Source organism: Anoplopoma fimbria, chromosome 15 (genome assembly GCF_027596085.1).
Source record: "Anoplopoma fimbria isolate UVic2021 breed Golden Eagle Sablefish chromosome 15, Afim_UVic_2022, whole genome shotgun sequence".
NCBI classification, from domain to species: Eukaryota; Metazoa; Chordata; class Actinopteri; order Perciformes; family Anoplopomatidae; genus Anoplopoma; species Anoplopoma fimbria.
Genome location: NC_072463.1, coordinates 3,045,290 through 3,063,345, shown reverse-complemented (window position 1 = coordinate 3,063,345; position 18,056 = coordinate 3,045,290). Strand labels below are relative to the sequence as shown.

General features: G+C 37.7%; 2 protein-coding genes across 6 annotated transcripts in view; both read left to right on the top strand.

The window, feature by feature from the left end:
• Positions 1-2,666, top strand: part of galnt16 (UDP-N-acetyl-alpha-D-galactosamine:polypeptide N-acetylgalactosaminyltransferase 16) — a 35,838-nt gene extending 33,172 nt beyond the window's left edge. The window contains exon 15 of the mRNA XM_054614082.1: positions 1,895-2,666. Coding sequence (XP_054470057.1) covers positions 1,895-2,038 — 144 coding nt within the window. The 3' untranslated portion in view covers positions 2,039-2,666. The remainder of the gene's footprint in view (positions 1-1,894) is intronic.
• A 5,057-nt stretch (positions 2,667-7,723) lies between these two features.
• numb (NUMB endocytic adaptor protein) overlaps positions 7,724-18,056 on the top strand; it is a 41,991-nt gene continuing 31,658 nt past the window's right edge. For 4 of the 5 annotated variants that reach the window (XM_054613702.1, XM_054613699.1, XM_054613700.1 and 1 more), the window contains exon 1: positions 7,724-7,870. The gene's annotated coding sequence lies outside the window, so the exon portion shown is untranslated. Of the gene's footprint in view, positions 7,871-13,692; positions 13,747-18,056 lie in introns of those variants that run through there. The other variant, XM_054613698.1, reaches the window with a different exon arrangement.

Here is an 18,056-nt window from a genome sequence, read left to right as displayed (position 1 = left end):
CCATCAACGAGAAACCAGTTCTCTCTGTGGGAGACGTTTGGCCTCTTTGTCCTGAAGGTTTAATCCCCAAGAAAGGGAAAATAAATACTTTTGTCTTTGACTGTGCTCTTTGAAGGAAAGAGAACTGAAGTGATGGTGGTATATCAAATGTGAATACGTTAGAACGAGGTTGTGAGTTGTTCTGATCCTGGGCTGTAAATCAGTTTGGGATATTTTTCAGTCATGTCATCCATCACCAGAGGCTTTTCCCTGATCACTGCTGCATAACAGGCAGGACCAGCGGTGCAACATGTTATACTCCTCGCATTATTAATGTGTTATTGAAATGCTGATTTTTTAATGGATAAAGTCTTGTCCTGATCCTGAGTTTGGCTTTCACTGGAGAGATCTTGGCCAACGCTGGTTCAAACGCTGTTTTAGAAGCTTGTCCAATAAGGATAAATATAGTAAAATACTTGGAAATTCATCGGCATGAGTTAGACATATTTCAAGGCACAGAAAACTCTACAATCTGATCAAAAGAATATTGTCATCTATATCTGTTTTTAAGCACTTAATATACTAATCATCGTTACTAAACTCTTAACATTTTCACTCTGACATTTCATTTCCTCCCCGTCTTTGTTGCACAAACATGCACAAACTCAAAGCCACACCACACACATGTAACAGTACATGTTTATAACGGTGCATGTTTACAGTATGTGACACACACACACGTAAACAAAGACACACTCTCTCCCTCCTCTGGGATTTTAAGATTAACCTCTCATTCACCCCCACACGCTCTGATAAGCCTCCAGATGGTTCCAGAGATCTGCACTTGGCGCTCTCATTCTCTCCGCGTTGGCCTTAAGTTCAGCTCTAACTGGTTAATCAGGAGATAATGGACAAATCACTAATACCAGCTGATTAATGGACAGCCTGTTTATAGGGCAGCTCGTTCTCTCTCTCACTTTACTTCAGTCTTAAGTTTCTTGTCGGACTTGTTACAGAACTTTAACACAAAGTGACCGGACCCCGGAATCTCTGTTGAAAACAATATTAGTTTCATGGAGAATCAAAGAAATCCAGGCGACATGTTATTTAGTGGAAATCATGTTCCGATACAAAATCATAACTTGATGTGTTTGTAAGCAAGAACTGAAGTTTGAATCCACTTCATCAGAGCGTCCTGTGACTGATCTGTTGGAGGGTGAAGGAGTGTAAGTGATTTAATGATGAGCATAGATAGATATTAGGAGAAAGTACAACAATAAAAAATAAAAAAAACACCATTATGTTCCAGCTAGGCTTTCAATTTCAATTTAGGCGCCAATTTCAACTTTAATAGTTGTTTCATCTATAACACTGCTTTTTAATTTGGCTCATATTTTTTGTATCTACACATCTTAATCTTGTAAAGTAACTAAAACGGTTTTAAAACTTATTGTAGGGGAGTAAAAATAATATAAAAAGATTAAATATTTCCCTTTGAAATGTAGTGCAAAAAGAAGTATAAAAGAGTAAGAAAAGGAAAAATAAAATAAATATACTGCAAATGTATAATTTACTGTACAGTACTTTTTTTTTTTTATATATGAATGTACTGAGTTATCTTCCTACGCTGCAGAACATTTTATCAGTGAATACAAATAGTTTCTTCAGGCTGTCTGACTACATTTGGCTCCACTATGATTTTTCCCACTCCGAGTCCAACAAGTCAATCAGTCATGTGATCGCTGTTATCCAGGTCTGACTGAGTCCATTGCTCACTGCTAACATGAACCATCCTTTATGATCAGGAGATAACACAAACCACAAGAGGACGTTTGTACTTTCTAAAAAACGATCTGACAGAGATGAATTCATGTTTCTCCATCTGTTTTTTTTTCTTCTCTCTCTTCGTGTGCAGAAGTGGAAGCCTAAAGGCACGGCTCTGCAGCACATGGTCAGCGGCCTCTGTCTGGACAGCCAGACGCCGTCGGGCCCTCTGGTCATCACGCAGTGTCGCCCCCAGATGGCCAGCCAGACCTGGGAGCCGCAAATAATCACCTGAGCCACGGAGGTCGGCGGGGAGGGAAAGGGGGAGCAGATTCTGGACCCGGCCCGTAGGAGGGAGACTCGTATGGATCACATCTGCACGCTGCGTGAACGGATCGTAGTGACTGTACATTTGTGATGTCATCTTCAAAGCTCGTGCTCTCTGGTGACAAGAGCGACGCTGAAAGACATTTGAAGGCCTCGTCGAGAGAAACATCTTATCTCTGTACAGTTCTCCATCCTTTGAGGAAGCTGCAGTTCTTCTACGTAATCTAAGCTTCTCACTGAAAACATTCTTTTTTCATTTCTGTCTCTATCCTGGTCAGCAGTTTGCTTATATTTGGAGTAGTGCGGATCGCCTCAACACAAACGAGTGCATACTTCTGATGGCTGTGAGGACCAGGGCAGCTTTATGTATAGCCAAGTAAAGTCTGAGAGCTTCTGTTTTCTTTATTATTTCTGAGCGCACCATGCAAAGCACTGTCAGGAACATTATTTATTGTTTTGCATGGTCAGACCCAAAGAATGTTTTTTTTTCTTTTTCTGTCTCTCTACAAAGTTTTATGTAAATATTTGAAGCAGATATTGGCTTGGTTCTTTTGTGTCAAGTACTCTATATGTTGTTTGAAAAATAAAATGTGGTCACAAAGGAATTATTGATCTGATTATTTGCAATTTGAGTGCTTATGTCAAACACAATATCATCTGAGCATCAAACACTAGTTTCATAATTCTAAACAACAAAGACAATCCTTTACTGTCAGTGTCTTGTAATTCCAATTTATTACAAATATGAGGAATACGGGAATATTGAAAATTACATCAACTCTGAGACATTTACTCAACAAATAATTAAAATATGTAATAGAAGAAAATTTTGAATATATTCACTGACTTTTCATTCAAATCTACACTCGTCCTAAACTTCAAATCCTAGCAGGATAACTAAAAACATGTTAACCTCAGAAGTACTTTGAGGTTCATATTTAGACTACTTTAGCGTGCTTTTCAACATAGAAAGTGTAGACGTGTGACTGGACTGAATGTAAAATGCTTTAACTTAACATATAGTATTATTATGCTAACATTAAAAGCCAGCTGACTGTCTCCATTTTCGTTAATACATTTGTATCTCTTTTGTTTTCTGGTGTATGCAGACCATTTCAGCCTCATCGAGCCCGACTTCACTAGACTTTACTCTTGTAATACTTTAATTAAAGCTCTGCACATCCACACAGGTGTTTTAATTCGATTGATTAAATCACTGCTCAGGTTGAACTTGAGCAGTTGTGTGAAGTTATGAGCGACTATGTACAAATATAAAAAGCTAAAATCACAAGTCGATCTACTGTGAGACATCCATTTGATCAGCTCCAGTGTTGGAGGTAACTAAATACTTTTACACAAGTACTGTACTGTTACCGTACTACAATTTTGAGGTACTTGAACTTTACTTAAGTATTTCCATTTTCTGCTACTTTATGCTTAGCAACATTTCAGAGGGAAATATTGTACTTTCTACTCCACTTTCTTCTCCATTTATTTGACAGCTTAAGTTACTTGTAACTTTGCAGATTTCAGGTTATTAATGCAAAATATAATCAACAAATACATTCCTAAATATTATTATAGATTAAGCTACTCAGCAGTACATAAAGTAGTTACAATTATCTCCACCTTTACCGGCTGCGCAATTCAAGTAATATTCAAGTAATAATTAACTTAATAATTATAATACAGTTAAATAATATATGTATTAGTCATTCTGCATTATATTATTATATATTTTTGGACGTTAAAGTACATTTTGTTGCCAAAACTAAAAGTAAAATTTTCAATGCACAACTTTTACTTGTAACAGTATTTCTAAACTGTTTTATTGGTACTAGATCTTAGTGCTTTTTCTAAACATGCCATGAAAACAGATTTTCAAAAGAGGAACATATGATGAAGACACCTGTTCTCCAGAGTGGTGTAGCTGAGTTTACATATATTCACCACAAGGGGGCAGAATATCCTCACAGATTAATAACAGGCTCTACAGCAACATTTTATGACTCAGACCTTGTCAGGTTGATGATTGAAGGCTTGGCTTTAATAAAAGGAGTCATAAAGAAGATTACATTTAAGATAATTAAGAATAAAAGGAAGGTGGCGGTGAAAAGACTGGAGACAATTCGGTGTGTGTGTGTGTGTGTTTGTGTTAGAGAGAAAGAGAGATATTCATAGCTGCAAATAAACACATTGGCATGACAATCATCAGCTTAACAGGCTCGACAACTTTGTTAGTTTGTCTTTCCTCGTCGGCTTTGTAGCCTTCCAGGTCACAAAGCATGCCACGCTGCAGCTCAGCAGGCTTCAGAGCTATGCGAGGAATGCACGTTAATGCTGATAAACTCCTGGCCTTTTAAAGAGGCCGAGGTTTCATCATCAGGGCGGAGAGGGGAGGGGGGAGAGGCAAACATGGCAGAAACCCAAGAAAAGACAAAAGGACAATGAATGTGAAGAGTAAGGGCAGTTTTTAAAATACAACATAGTGAGTGACTAGTCATTAAAACATGTCCAAGACTTATGAGATTGTGTAAGAGACCATAAGTGGAAGACTTACTATGAAACTCATGTAAAACAGGAAGTTAATACTGTGGTTTTAATTCAAATGACCCTTTACACTTTGTGGTTTCTAAAGTTCCTCCTCTGGACTGGACTCGTGTTTGCATATCAGCCAGATAAAGAATATAATGCAGAATGGGTCAGCTGACTGACAGGCGCTGGACACTAAATGTAAACAAGTACATTTACTCACACACTCAAACTTAAATTCAATTTTTACATCACATGCCTCAATACATTCCAATACATTTGGATTTTACAAACAAACATTTAATGGCAACTTAAACATGAAATTGAATGTATAGTCAAGATTTAATAGATGTGAATACTTAAAAAAAAGAGTACTAGCATAAAAAAAAAAGGTAAAAGTACTCATTATGCAAAAAGGCTCATTTCAGAATATAACTGGATTATAATTAGTGATGCCTTAATGTGTAAACGTCGCTGATGTTGCAGCTGGCAAACGTGTGGCTAATCTTAATTTATTTATGTACTGCTGGGTATCTCAATCTATTTAATATATCATGATTTATTAGTTGATATAAATGCTGTAGTAATAATCTGTATCTGCAAAGCAATATTTAGTATTATTGATGATAAGTTGTCACAAATTGTTGTCATAGTGGAGTAAAAAGCACAATATCAGCTTCCAAAATGTAGCGGAGTACGAGTAAAAAGAAAAGTGAAATACCCTAATAAAGTAAAAGTACCTCAACATGTACCATACTTGTGTAAATGTAGTCTACCTTCCACCACTCATTAAATCTATATATTTTCAATTGTGCAAGAAGCTAAGACAGAAATGATTCCATATTATCAGTAATCTTTTTTAAATAACTTTTTTTCATGTGATGTTGTCGTTTTACTGCATTATTTGTATTATTTATAATAAGATTTTATTTTATTAAATTATTTAATTTTACTAAATTATTTAATTTAATTTAATTTAATTTAATTTAATTTAATTTTATTTATTTTATTTAATTTAATTTTATTTTATTTTATTTTATTTTATTTTATTTTATAAACTTTGCAAACACTGCTTTTAAAGGTGCCATATAAATATAAATATATAAATGTTTTGATTAAATTAATTTGAATTGCTCCCACTTTAAAGATATGATATAAAGGACCGTGGTAAATCGTTTACGGGAGCATCAGACTGTGTTTTTGTATCAGCAGGTCACAGCACAATAATCTGAGTCATTTAATTTAAACTATTTGTCTAATCTAAATAAATCTGCCGATGGGAAAGACACGCAGGTCGCTCTGTCGTCATTCCATCAATCAAGCGCTATTTTATTTATTTATTTTATTTATTTTATATTCATTTTATATTATTATATTTTATTAGTTTTATTTTATTGTTAGTTAATTTTATTCCAGTGACATTCCGGTTCGCCGCAGGTCGCTCTGTCGTCGATCCATCAATCAAGCGCTATTTTATTTTATTTATTTTATTTATTTTATTTATTTTATTTATTTTATTTATTTTATTTATTTTATTTATTTTATTTATTTTTTTATTTTATTTATTTTATTTATTTTATTATTTTATTTATTTTATTTTATTTTATTATTTTATTATATTAGTTTTATTTTATTGTTTTGTTACATTTTATTTTATTACATTACAGTCATTTAGCAGATGCTTTTATCCAAATTTTATTTATTTTTTTATTTTATAGTTTATATTTTATTTATATTTATTCATTTATTTTACATTTTACTTATTTTATATTTATTTTATATTTATTTTATATTTATTTTATATTATTATATTTTAACATTCATGCAACATCCAGTCCACACCGATGGCAAGCCTTCAGGAGCAACTTGGGGTTAAGTGTTTGCCCAAGGACACATCGACTAACCACCGACCCTTGATTGGAGAACTACCTTTATTTGTTAATTTTATTCCAGCGACATTCCGGTTACGCCACAGGTCGTTCCATCAATCTGCGCTCTATATTATTTATTTTATTTATTTGTATCTATTTCATTTGTATCTATTTCATTTGTATCTATTTTATTAGTTTTATTTTATTGTTTTGTTAATTTTATTCCAGCGACATTCCGGTTCGCCACAGGTCTCTGTCCATCAATCGTTCCATCAATTTTATTTATTTTATTTATTTTATTTATTTTATTTTATTTATTTTATTTGTATCTATTTTATTTGTATCTATTTTTCATTTGTATCTATTTTATTTGTTTATTTTATTAGTTTTGTTAATTTTATTCCAGCAACATTCCGGTTCGCCGCTCTGTTGTCGTTCCATCAATCAAGCGCTTATTTTATTTATTTTATTTATTTTATTTATTTTATTTATTTTATTTATTTTATTTTATTATATTAGTTTTATTTTTTATTGTTTTGTTAATTTTATTCCAGCGACATTCTGGTTCGCCACAGGTCGTCGATCCATCAATCTGTGCGCTATTTTATTTTATTTATTTATTTATTTATTTCATTTATTTAATTTATTTCATTTATTTCAATTATTTCATTTATTTCATTTATTTTATTTATTTAATTTTTATTTATTTATTTCATTTATTTTATATTTATTTTACATTTATTTTATCTTATTATATTTTATTTTAAATCTGTGTGCCACAGGTCGTCGACCCATCAATCTGTGCTATTTTTTTTTTTTTTTTTTTTTTTTTTTTCATTTTTTTTTTTATTTTTTTATTTAATTTATTTTTTTTATTCATTTTTTTAAAATTTAATTTATTTTTCTTTTATTTATTTATTTATTTCATTTTATTTAATTTTATTTATTTATTTCAATTCATTTTTTTTTATATATATATTTTTTTTTTTATTCATTTTATTTATTTTAATTTATTTCATGTCATTTTTTTTTCTCTGACGGGCCTATTTTTATTATTGAATTTATTGAATTTCATTGAATTTATTGAATTTCATTTTTTTTCAATTTTTTTTATTTCATGTCATTTTTTTTCTCTGACGTCACCCATCAATCAAACTCGCTCCAGCCAATGGGCGTGCTCTCAGGGGGCGGGCCGTTGCTAAGGAGGAAGCTTGGTTGCGCCTCCTCCGCGTCGCAGCCATTCAGCGGCAGCGGCTCAACGCGGTTGGACTGCCTGCGTCTCTCCGACTCTTTCTGTGGAATTTGAATTATTTTCGGGGGGCACCGCACGGTTCGTGGCACGCGGGGGGACCGGCACCGACGGGGGGGTCATCTACCGGGTACAGCGGTGATCACGGGTACGTGTACCGGAGCAGGCGTGCGGCGGTGTTTACGTTAAAGCAGCTTGTTAGCATGCGAAGCTAACCGCAGCTAGCTGGTGCTGCGTTTGCGGCGCACGCAGCTGCGCAACTCTGGAGCGCACCGCGGACCCGTCAGCCTGCTTGTTTAGCCTGCTTGTTTACATGTGACCCGTGATAGTGGTGTTGTTGTTGTTGTTGTTGTTGTTGTTGTTGTTGTTGTTGTTGTTGTTACATCTTTGTAAAAGGTGTTCAATGCGTTAAAGAAAGAGCTAACAGGTGAGCTAGCTAGCGTTAGCTTCTCTACTTACCTGTTAACTTCAGTCAGCAGCTCATTCTCCATTCACACTGTCACTCTGACCACTTCTGTTATATATGTGTGTGTATATATTTATATATTTATGTATATATGTATGTATTTATTTATATATACAGTAACAGTCAAAGTTTGGACTTCTCATTCAATGGTTTTTCTTTATTTTTTATTTTTTTCTACATTGTAGGTGTGTCCAAACTTTTGACTGGTACTATATATATATATATATTTATTTATTTTTATATATATATATATATATATATATATATTTTTTTTATATAAATATTTTTATATATACAAATAAATATATATTTATTTATTTATATATATACAGAACCAGTCAAAGTTTGGACACACCTTCTCATTCAATGGTTGACTGGTACTATATATATATATATATATATATATATATATATATATATATATATTATATTTTTTTTTATTTATTTTATATATATATATATATATATAATATAAAATAAATATATATATATTTCTATTTATTTATATATATATATATACAGTACCAGTCAAAAGTTTGGACACACCTTCTCATTCAATGGTTTTTCTTTATTTTTATTTTTATTTTTTTCTACATTGTAGATTAATATTGAAGACATCCAAACTATGAAGGAACACATATGGAATTATGTGGTAAACAAACAAATGCTCAACAAACCAGAATATGTTTTATATTTTAGATTCTTCAAAGTAGTTGAATGAGAAGGTGTGTCCAAACTTTTGACTGGTACTGTATTTTAAGTTATTCAGTTAATTAAGCAAAAAATGCCAAAAGTACCAGTTAAAGCTTCTTCAATGTGATGTGCTGAATGTCTTTGTAAACTGAATATCTTTTCGGTTTTGGACTGTTGGAAAATTAATCTATTAATCACGAAAAATCAGTAGATACACTGGAATAATTGTCTGTAGCCCTTAAAATACTATATAGCATGTATTTATATACAGTACCAGTCAGAAGTTTGGACACACCTTCTCATTCAACTACTTTGAAGAATGTAAAATATAAAACATATTCTGGTTTGTTGAGCGTTTCTTTGTTTACCACATGATTCCATATGTGTTCCTTCATAGTTTGGATGTCTTCAGTATTAATCTACAATGTAGAAAAACCATTGAATGAGAAGGTGTGTCCAAACTTTTGACTGGTACTGTAGGTACTGGTATAAGGTGGTATTAAAGGTTAGGATTCTTCTTGTATTTGAGTTTTAGTGACATAAGTTTGTTGAAATGTGGGTTAAAAGAGAAAGACAGCTGCTCAGCCATTAGACAGGTTGATTGCCCTGAAGATGAAACTGTGACTCATATTCTAAGAATTGTGTGATTATGTGCTCTAGTTTCTCTTTATGTTTTTTTTTACTTCTGACCACATCAACTCCACAGAGCAGGAGGTTTTCCTTCTGGTCTGCAATCCCCTCATCAGATGAACACCGGCGGTCAGATTACCCTCCACACACACACACACACTCTCTACAGAGATATCCCCGTGATGTGTTGTGTGTTAGTCACAGCACTGACACGCCCTCGCTTGTTGGGCAGTGGACACATTTGGGGTGCTCTCATTAGCCGTAGTTATTGAGGTCATTGCCGTTTTTGTTAATCGGGCGGTGATGAGGTTTGTGACTTGACTGAGTCATCTATTAAAGGCAGCATTAGGTTTGTTAAACATTGGCAGATGCCATTATTATGTACTTTCCATTGTGAAGGGGCAATCCAAGCTAGAGAGAGACAGTTAAATCTTTATTAAATGGATGACACGTGTATGTTATAAAGGGCTGCAAGTCATATATTTTCATTATCGACGAATCTGACGATTTTTTTTATGAAATGGTTAAAAAGCAGCACAATATGAGGTACTCATAATGACTGTTTTATCCCACTAAAACCTGAATATCTTCTATTTCTTAACATATATCGTAAAATAAAGCATCAAATCCACCCATTTTTTTATCTCAACCTAGCAAATATTTGGCATTTAAGCGTGTTGAATCACTGAAATGATGAATCAGTTATCCAAATAGTTGCAGATTAACTATTGTTCATCCGCTACTAATTGTTTCCATGACTAATTGCTTACTAGCTGTCGTTTTGTACAAAGGAATTTGGAACCATTTGGAAATGATCTATGTGTCGTGAAAGGGATTTAATGTCTCTCCCATACGAAGAGATAAGTAAACCCCTCCCTATAACTTCTATATGTAACTCGTGGCCTAACTCATCTCACAGAACGAAGGAGGCGAGATTGGCTACCTGCCATCAAACCCACTGTGCAAGTCCTGTCAGCTGTTTGGGAGAGGAGGGAGAATGCGAGAGCGAGTCTCCCTCGGAAAGCTTTTGTGATTCACTCTGTGGGAGAAACCAGTGTTCCTCTCAGCGGCTCGCTCAGCTCTCAAAGGAGAGGCCCTTTTTCTTGGCACTGAGCTGTACATTTGAATGCTGAGTGGTGATGCAACACGGGTAGATAAACTTGCCGTGCGATGACGAGGCAATCAAAGGGCTTCACTTTTGTCCCCCTGATAGCAGCCAGATAGTCCAGCTCCTTTTGCTGCTTATGGTGAAAGCAGAGTGAGCGTCGGTGTCAGCTTAGCTTCCAGTGCAGCGGTAAGTGAATAGATATGAGATGACAACGCCGGGCGGTATGCCTCCGTGGTTTTCTTTTCTTCTTTCACAACATCAAACGGTCGGGATCAGGACAATTTGTCTGTGTCCGTCTCTTGACTGCTCACCTCTCCCGTGTATTTGTCATATTAATCCTTGCTTTTTGGCCAGTGGTAGAATCAGTAGTCAGATCCTTTATTCAAGAATTCAAGTACGAATACCACACTGTGAAAATACGCCACTACTGCATTCAAAACCCCAGTAAAAGTATGTCATTATTTTCAGCAAAATCTACTTACAGTATCCGAAGTATGTACCCAATATGCAGAAAAAAGGTCACTGTCTATATTTTACTTTTATACAATGTTTCTGATTTAATATTACTGCTGCATTAATGTGTGTGTTGCATTTTAATGCTGTAGATATTTAGGGTTGTGCTGAATTTAACCCCTTTATATACTGTTGAGTATTTTAATCTGCAGTATTGCAGCATATTCTTTAAGATCTTCATACGTTTGTAGCAACGTTGTCCCGTGAGAACCTCGTATCTCTAAAAAGTCAACTTTTCATGAGCTCAGAAACACAGCCCTGCCTTCAGCTTTGTGAGGATCCATTTTCCAGCTGACCCGAGAGAGTTTTTATATTCGTTGAAGAAGTACGAGACTTGTCTCAACCACTGATGGAACACTTCATTCTTCAGTTAATCCGAAAATTGCAATATGAAAAGTAACTAAAGCTTTCAGAAAGACGTAGTTAAGTTAAAAGTACAATATTTGCCTCTGAGATGTAGTGGAGCAGAAGTATAACAAACCACTGGAGTAGAGTACAAGTACCTCAAATGTATTCTTAAGTACAGTACTTGAGTAAATGTTCTTAGTTACATTCCAGCACTGCTTTTGGCTGCTGTTTCGATGCGGGCCATTGAATGTGCTGGCTGATGTTGTCATCCACAACTTGTGACCTTTTTTTTTGTGTCAAGTCATCACAGCTCACCAGAAGTGTGGCCACACCAAGCATATTTGGTGTGAGTTAATTTAAAAAAAAAAAAAAAAAAGGCTCAGATGTTTGCTCGTTCTGTTTGGTTTGGATCGGAAGGTGAGAATAAGGACATGTAAACTCGGAAGGCACCGAGATGCCTGGAGATCTGTCTCTGGTCCAAGTTGAGTGTTATTGTTCATTAGGAGTGAGAATGTCATCCAAATGTGTTATGTTTTTGATGAATGTCAGAGATTATGACAAAGAATGCAGACAAGTTGCAGAGGAACTAGAGTGGGGTTTGTTTTGACACTCTCCTCTGTCAAACACTCTAACCTTTTGGGATAATAAGTTACCAAAACACTGCTCAGTGAAAGAGATGCTTGCAGTCTGGAGGTTTTTACTTGGAGGCTTTATAGTGCACAATGTGACTAGAGCTAAAAAAAAAAAAACCCTTTTCAGCTACAGATAAACTGAGAAAAAGGACCTGATATTGCCTGTAGAACAATCCCTTCAGGGGTCAAATGTTCATGTGAGCTTCATTAACATCCAGTCCCATGCAGCAGTTGGTACCTTCTGCTTCATTATAAAGATAGCATACCGTATTGCACTTGTTAGAGCTCCATGTTCTGAACTGATTGGGACCGGATCCAACAGACACCCGGGAGAAGATTCTACCAGAGGGGAGGTTTTAGAATCGGGATCTCAAATGTGCAGCTGACCCCATTTCAACATAAGTAGCCTAAAATAGGTTGTGTGGAGCCGCAGAGTTGGATTGAACTTGTGTGTTTGATGTGTTTTGTTGGTAAGCAGTGTTATCCTCAACCGCAGAGGGGAAATTCTCTCCGTTGGTCATGACCTTTTACACATAATGGAACGTCTGTTTCAAAAAAGCTGATCGTGCACAAACTCAGATATACAAGAGATGAAGACTTGGGAACAAGGTTAGGAAAGAAGACAAGATGTTTATATGCGTTACATTGCTCTGACCACCAGTTTCCATAGTGTGGGGTTGCCATGACAACCAAACCCCAACATGGATATCAAGTCATCACCTAGCACACTGTTTTGCAATGTAACATGGACTCTGTGAGGTGCGAGTCCATTAGAACAAATGAAAAAGCAACTCGCTATAGTAGCAACCACGAGCAGTCACAACCAAAGCAGCCCTGTAACATTTCTCCTCCACTCACATAACTTAGCATAGCATTTTACATTCATTGTCTGAGGTATTTTTATTGCACAATCCCAGAAATAAAAAAAAACCTGTAAGAAATCTTTATGGGGTACATTGGCAAGAATTTGCATTTCTACAGACAAGCAGCCTGTGTTATTGTTTTGAAATAATGCCGTCAGTGAGAATGGTTTTATTACCACGGTGCATTAAATCTCGCTGTTTTAAATAAAACATGCAGTAATTGTGTCTGTAAGCTTTTTTTTTTTAGTGGCAGCATTTGGCTTTGTCAGCCCTCATTTAAATGAGAAAAAAGAAGAACAACAGCGGGTGTTGTGTGATGTGTTCCTGCTTTGAACGCTGTTCCTCGAGCGTCCCTATTTGGGACAATTGGGTCCGTGGAGGCCTTGAACGCCTCATTTTGCCCCGGCTGTTTGTGATGTGGATTAGCTCTGGGATGGTTGGGGTTGCGTCCCTGATGATAAGGAGTTGCCTTTCAGGTTTGCGTCGGTATCACTCCTCCCTGGGTATGTTATGGGGCTCAGGGACTCCTTTTGTCTCTCTAAGGCCCCCCCTCCTTATATAGAGTGATACCTGAGCCTCCTGTGCTGGAACAGCTCATGCTTTATTCATCCCTCTGATCTCTGCTTTAATTACGAGTGACCCAGGACAAACTGACTGGTGGTGTGTGTCTCACAGGGTGGGAATCTACCGGCTACCAGAGCCAGCGAGAACGTTAGACGTGGAAGACTCGGGCTGAGGAGTTTGTCACCTCGGGAAGACACATTGAATGAGGTATTAAACTAGGAATGAGGTTCCTACACTTTGTTTCTGTGAGCCGATTCATTGAATCACCTGTCAGTGGTTTCGGTTTTGGATTTGAGTTTTGCTCATGAGAAAAAGTTCCCACCCTTCCTTGTTCCGATTGGTCCTTTTCGGTCTCACTTCTCAAACCCATCAATACTATTTAAACCACCAATATTTGACTATAGAATTGATTTATTTCTGACTATGTCTAGAGGTTTGTCTTATTATACTACCAGCTGTTAGTTACCCATTAGAAAAACATGTGTTACCTAAACATAGTCACATGAACAAGACTTAACTTGCAGCTGCACTCGTAATAGGACTAAAAACTTTATGAAACCATGTCACCACACTGAATAGCTCAGTGTGTTGTTGACATAATAACTCCCTGTCTCTAAACTAAGTGACCCGTGTGTGATTATGACTCCCTGTCCACCACACGGATGACAGTGATCCCATTCCCTCAAACACACACACTGTGCACAATTTCCCCTTACTTGGCTGAGCAGACAGTCTGCATGTTGCTTCTTTCTGGTCTTTTCCTTGCCCCACCCTGCTGTCGTCACCCTGGCCGCGTGTCAACGTTGCCGTGGCACCGGTTCCCTGGTAACCACCACAGCGGTTGCCGGGTGATGCAGCGATAAGAACATTACGAATTCACAAAATGTTCTGAGTTTATTCCCCATGTCAAAAAGATGGGGCAAAAAAACAAAACCCTCCTTGCTTCCAAATTTGAAACTGATTATTAAAAGATGCTGATGTGCATACATGAACAAAAGCACACACGGCGCAGGCAACGAACATGTATGAAAACATGCAGATAGGTTCGCGTTTCAAGCTCAACCCAAGGCAGAATGCCGCCTAACCTTGAAATGCACTCGGTGTGCAATTTTGTTAATATATGCGCATCAGAATCCATAACAATTATTTTAACTTTTTGCAAGTTATCTTTTTTTCGTAGTTGTTTCTCTCGCTGGTCGTGTTTTGAAGCCCCCATTTGTCTTACTGTCATAACCACGAGTCATCTCCCGTCTGCTGAACAGGCCGTGTTTATAGTATAACTACAAGGTGAAGTGGCTTCATATTTAGTTTTTCACAAATTTGCAACACAATTCGGGAATTACAATCAGAAGTTCAGCTTTGTAATGAATCTCAATACTTTTGATTTGCTGTAGATCGAGTCAAAAACTAGCAATTACTGAAAGTTGTTGGTCAGACTTTCTGGGCATGTTTGCATAATCTTCAATGAGATGACTTCAGTGATAGTTTACTGCTTTATTACGTTCAGGCAAAGTTCTTATGCCGTTAATGCTGTTAAGACAGCATTTTATACTGGTGCATTTGAGATGTCTGGCTTATTTTGTGATGTAAAAAAAAAAAAAAAAAAGGCTTTGTAGAGTAATTTGTCTCACTCTATAATGCATCAAAGGAAATACAGCATTTGTATGAGGACAAGTCTGGGAAAATAAATTGAATTTAATCAAAATGGCCTCATAAAACAATCTCTCTCCCCCCACAGTGGAGGATCTCTAGTTCCCTCCGAGCCTCACTGCTCTGAGATCACACTCTTCTGCTGACTTGTGTTTGGCCCACATGGGTCTACTTGGATCAGCCCTGCCTGTTGTGTAACTGCAGTGTGTCTGATCCAAAGTCCACTGGCTACTGTGTTTCTGTTAGATAACACTGCACGATACGGGTAGGGTAATAACTCAGTGATGAGTTCTTTTGTCATTACAGCGGAGACTAGAGATAAATTGTTGTAGGGATCCGATGACGCGTTTTCGGATCACCGTATTGTTGACAGTGGGAGGAGGGCGGAGCGGCGCAGCAGCCCACAGTGTAGCCTAATCGATGATGGAGAAAGATGTCAATTATTAATGAGCTGAATATCGTGTTCTGCCTCCAAGTAGAGAGATTTTGTTTATTAATCAGTGCTGCCAGCTTGCCGTTCTGTTCACACACACACACACACACACACACACACACACACACACACACACACACACACACACACACACACACACACACACACACACACACCAGACTGTTTGGTGAGAGAAAAGCGAGAAGGAAAACTGTTGTTGATGGAGAGGTCACGCTGTTAGATTTACTTTACGTTGTCAGGCCACATTCCTCTCCGATAATGTGAAGTAGGTTTGGACAGGTAGTTAAGCCCCCTTTTTCCTGCAGTAGGAAGGGGTTATCGGCGGAGACGGGCGGCGAGGAACGCGTTTCCTGTGCGTTGCATCACCGTGCAGCAAGCGTCGCCTTGAGCACTGCAGCTTTTTTTTTTTTGTTTACCACAGAAATGGCAGGGACAGGTGTGAGAGCAGCATGTGTGTGTGTGTGCACATTTGTTCTTACAAATGTTGCGTATGTTTTTGAAAAACAAATGTGAGACATGTGCAGTGGCGGGGGTTCTTTTTGCACGCTCTCCACCATTGCACCATTCCTTTCGCTACCAAGCGGTCTGCCGAGAGAGAGAGAGAGAGAGAACGAGAGAGAGAGAGAGGGATGTCTGGCTCGCTAGAGAGCCACTGTGCTGAGTCGACAGCAGGGGAACAATCGCCTCGCTGTGCTGCTTGTCCGCTTTGGCCTCCTTCATGCAGCATTTTTTTCAGCGAAGGGGGCACCGTCGGCTTTTGGGCTCTGCGGGCCTTGTTGACCGGGGCCCTTCGCCGGCTGGTCACTGACCCGTTGTGCCCACTGTGCCTGCAGCTTGTCAGGCCTCTGAGGGGCTGCCGATTATCCCACAGTAATTGGTGCCTGGGCTCTGGCTGATCAAAGGTGCCCAGCTGACTGTAGAGCCCTGGTAATTTTCCATTCTCTGATGCTCTGCAGTCTTTGCCTGTTCGTCTGTCTTCCTGCCTGCTTGCTTGCCTGCCTGCCCAGACCTCCTCTTTGGCCGAGGAGGGGAAAAAGCTTGACGTCTGTTGGCTTTATTAAACCAGCTTTTCTCAGAAGACATGGCAAGACAGGGCTGTCCTTTCCATGCCCTTTCATTAAAAAAAAACCCTCTTCCTCGTTAAAATTCAGCACCTAAAACCAGTCTATTAAAATCAATATATAATGTTCAGGTCACAAGTTCAAGCCCTGCAGCCGTCGTGGGTCCTACAGTCATGTGACTTGGCAGAGCTTCCCATATTAAGACACCTACCCCTCGGTCATGTGCCATGCAGATTTTCTGTTCATCTGCACTTTATACTTACTGATTAGTTTATGTGATGGTCAGTGACATCATCTGGTTTTGTTCTTCTGTGGGAATATAAACCTGCACACTCATAACTCTCATAGCTAGCTCATGTTTGATTAAATTATACTGCCTTACACGCACGCTTATTATGCTATTTTCCGGGTGCATATTTTCATCTCATGTTCCAGTTACAACATGTTTACATGCGTTAATGCTCATAATCCTCCTTGTTTTTCTCATCCTGGCTGTCCTGCAGCACCTCTTCTCACCCTCTCTCTGAAACGCTCCGTTGTAGCGCTTGCTCCTCCCTCCAGAAAGCAAAGTCTGCTCTGATTGGTCAGCTAGCCCGCTCTGTTGTGATTGGTCAACGTTTCACATTTAAAAAAAACTCTTCCTCCGTAGCTTCAGCTCCGTCTCTCTCTCTTGTTGTTTTTACGTGACTTGCGTAACATTGTGACCTCATAAAGTTACATTGTGACCTCATAAAGTTACGGAAGTGAAGGAGAGAATTCAATGGAGCCGTTTCAGGAGCTTCTGAGGGGGGGGTAACTCCTTTTAGGAGTGGACTTCAGGTTTTACACTCTACGGACAACTTGCATGTACAAAAGAAATATATAACACACTAAAGAAGAAGGGGAAAGTGGAAAAGCATAATAGGGCCACTTTAAATGAGGTTATTGTCTGCCTGAGATCCATCTTTGGCTGCAGAGGAAGCGCTGGATTGGCTGTGTGTGAATGGACAATGGTGAAATCACCTCTGTTGTTCATATTACAACCGTCTACTCTTTTGGGAAAAGAAGGCGTCTTCCATGACGGCTGAATCATTCCTGGCACTGAAATAAAAATACACCATGGAATAAGCTCGTTGCCATTTAGAGAGCACTGCCTACATAAACATTAGTCTCCGTGAGGTTAGAATCGTGGTGTTTTTGAAGCGAAACTTGATATAATCTCATTCTTACTGATATGAGTTCATAGTCCAGCGTCACAACTTCGAAGGTCATTCCCCAGCTAGTTTTACACACCACACAGCTACTTCTAGTAGAGAATAGATTCTCCTATCTTTTCATTTGTCCCTTGTACTTCCAGAGGCACTGCCGTGTTC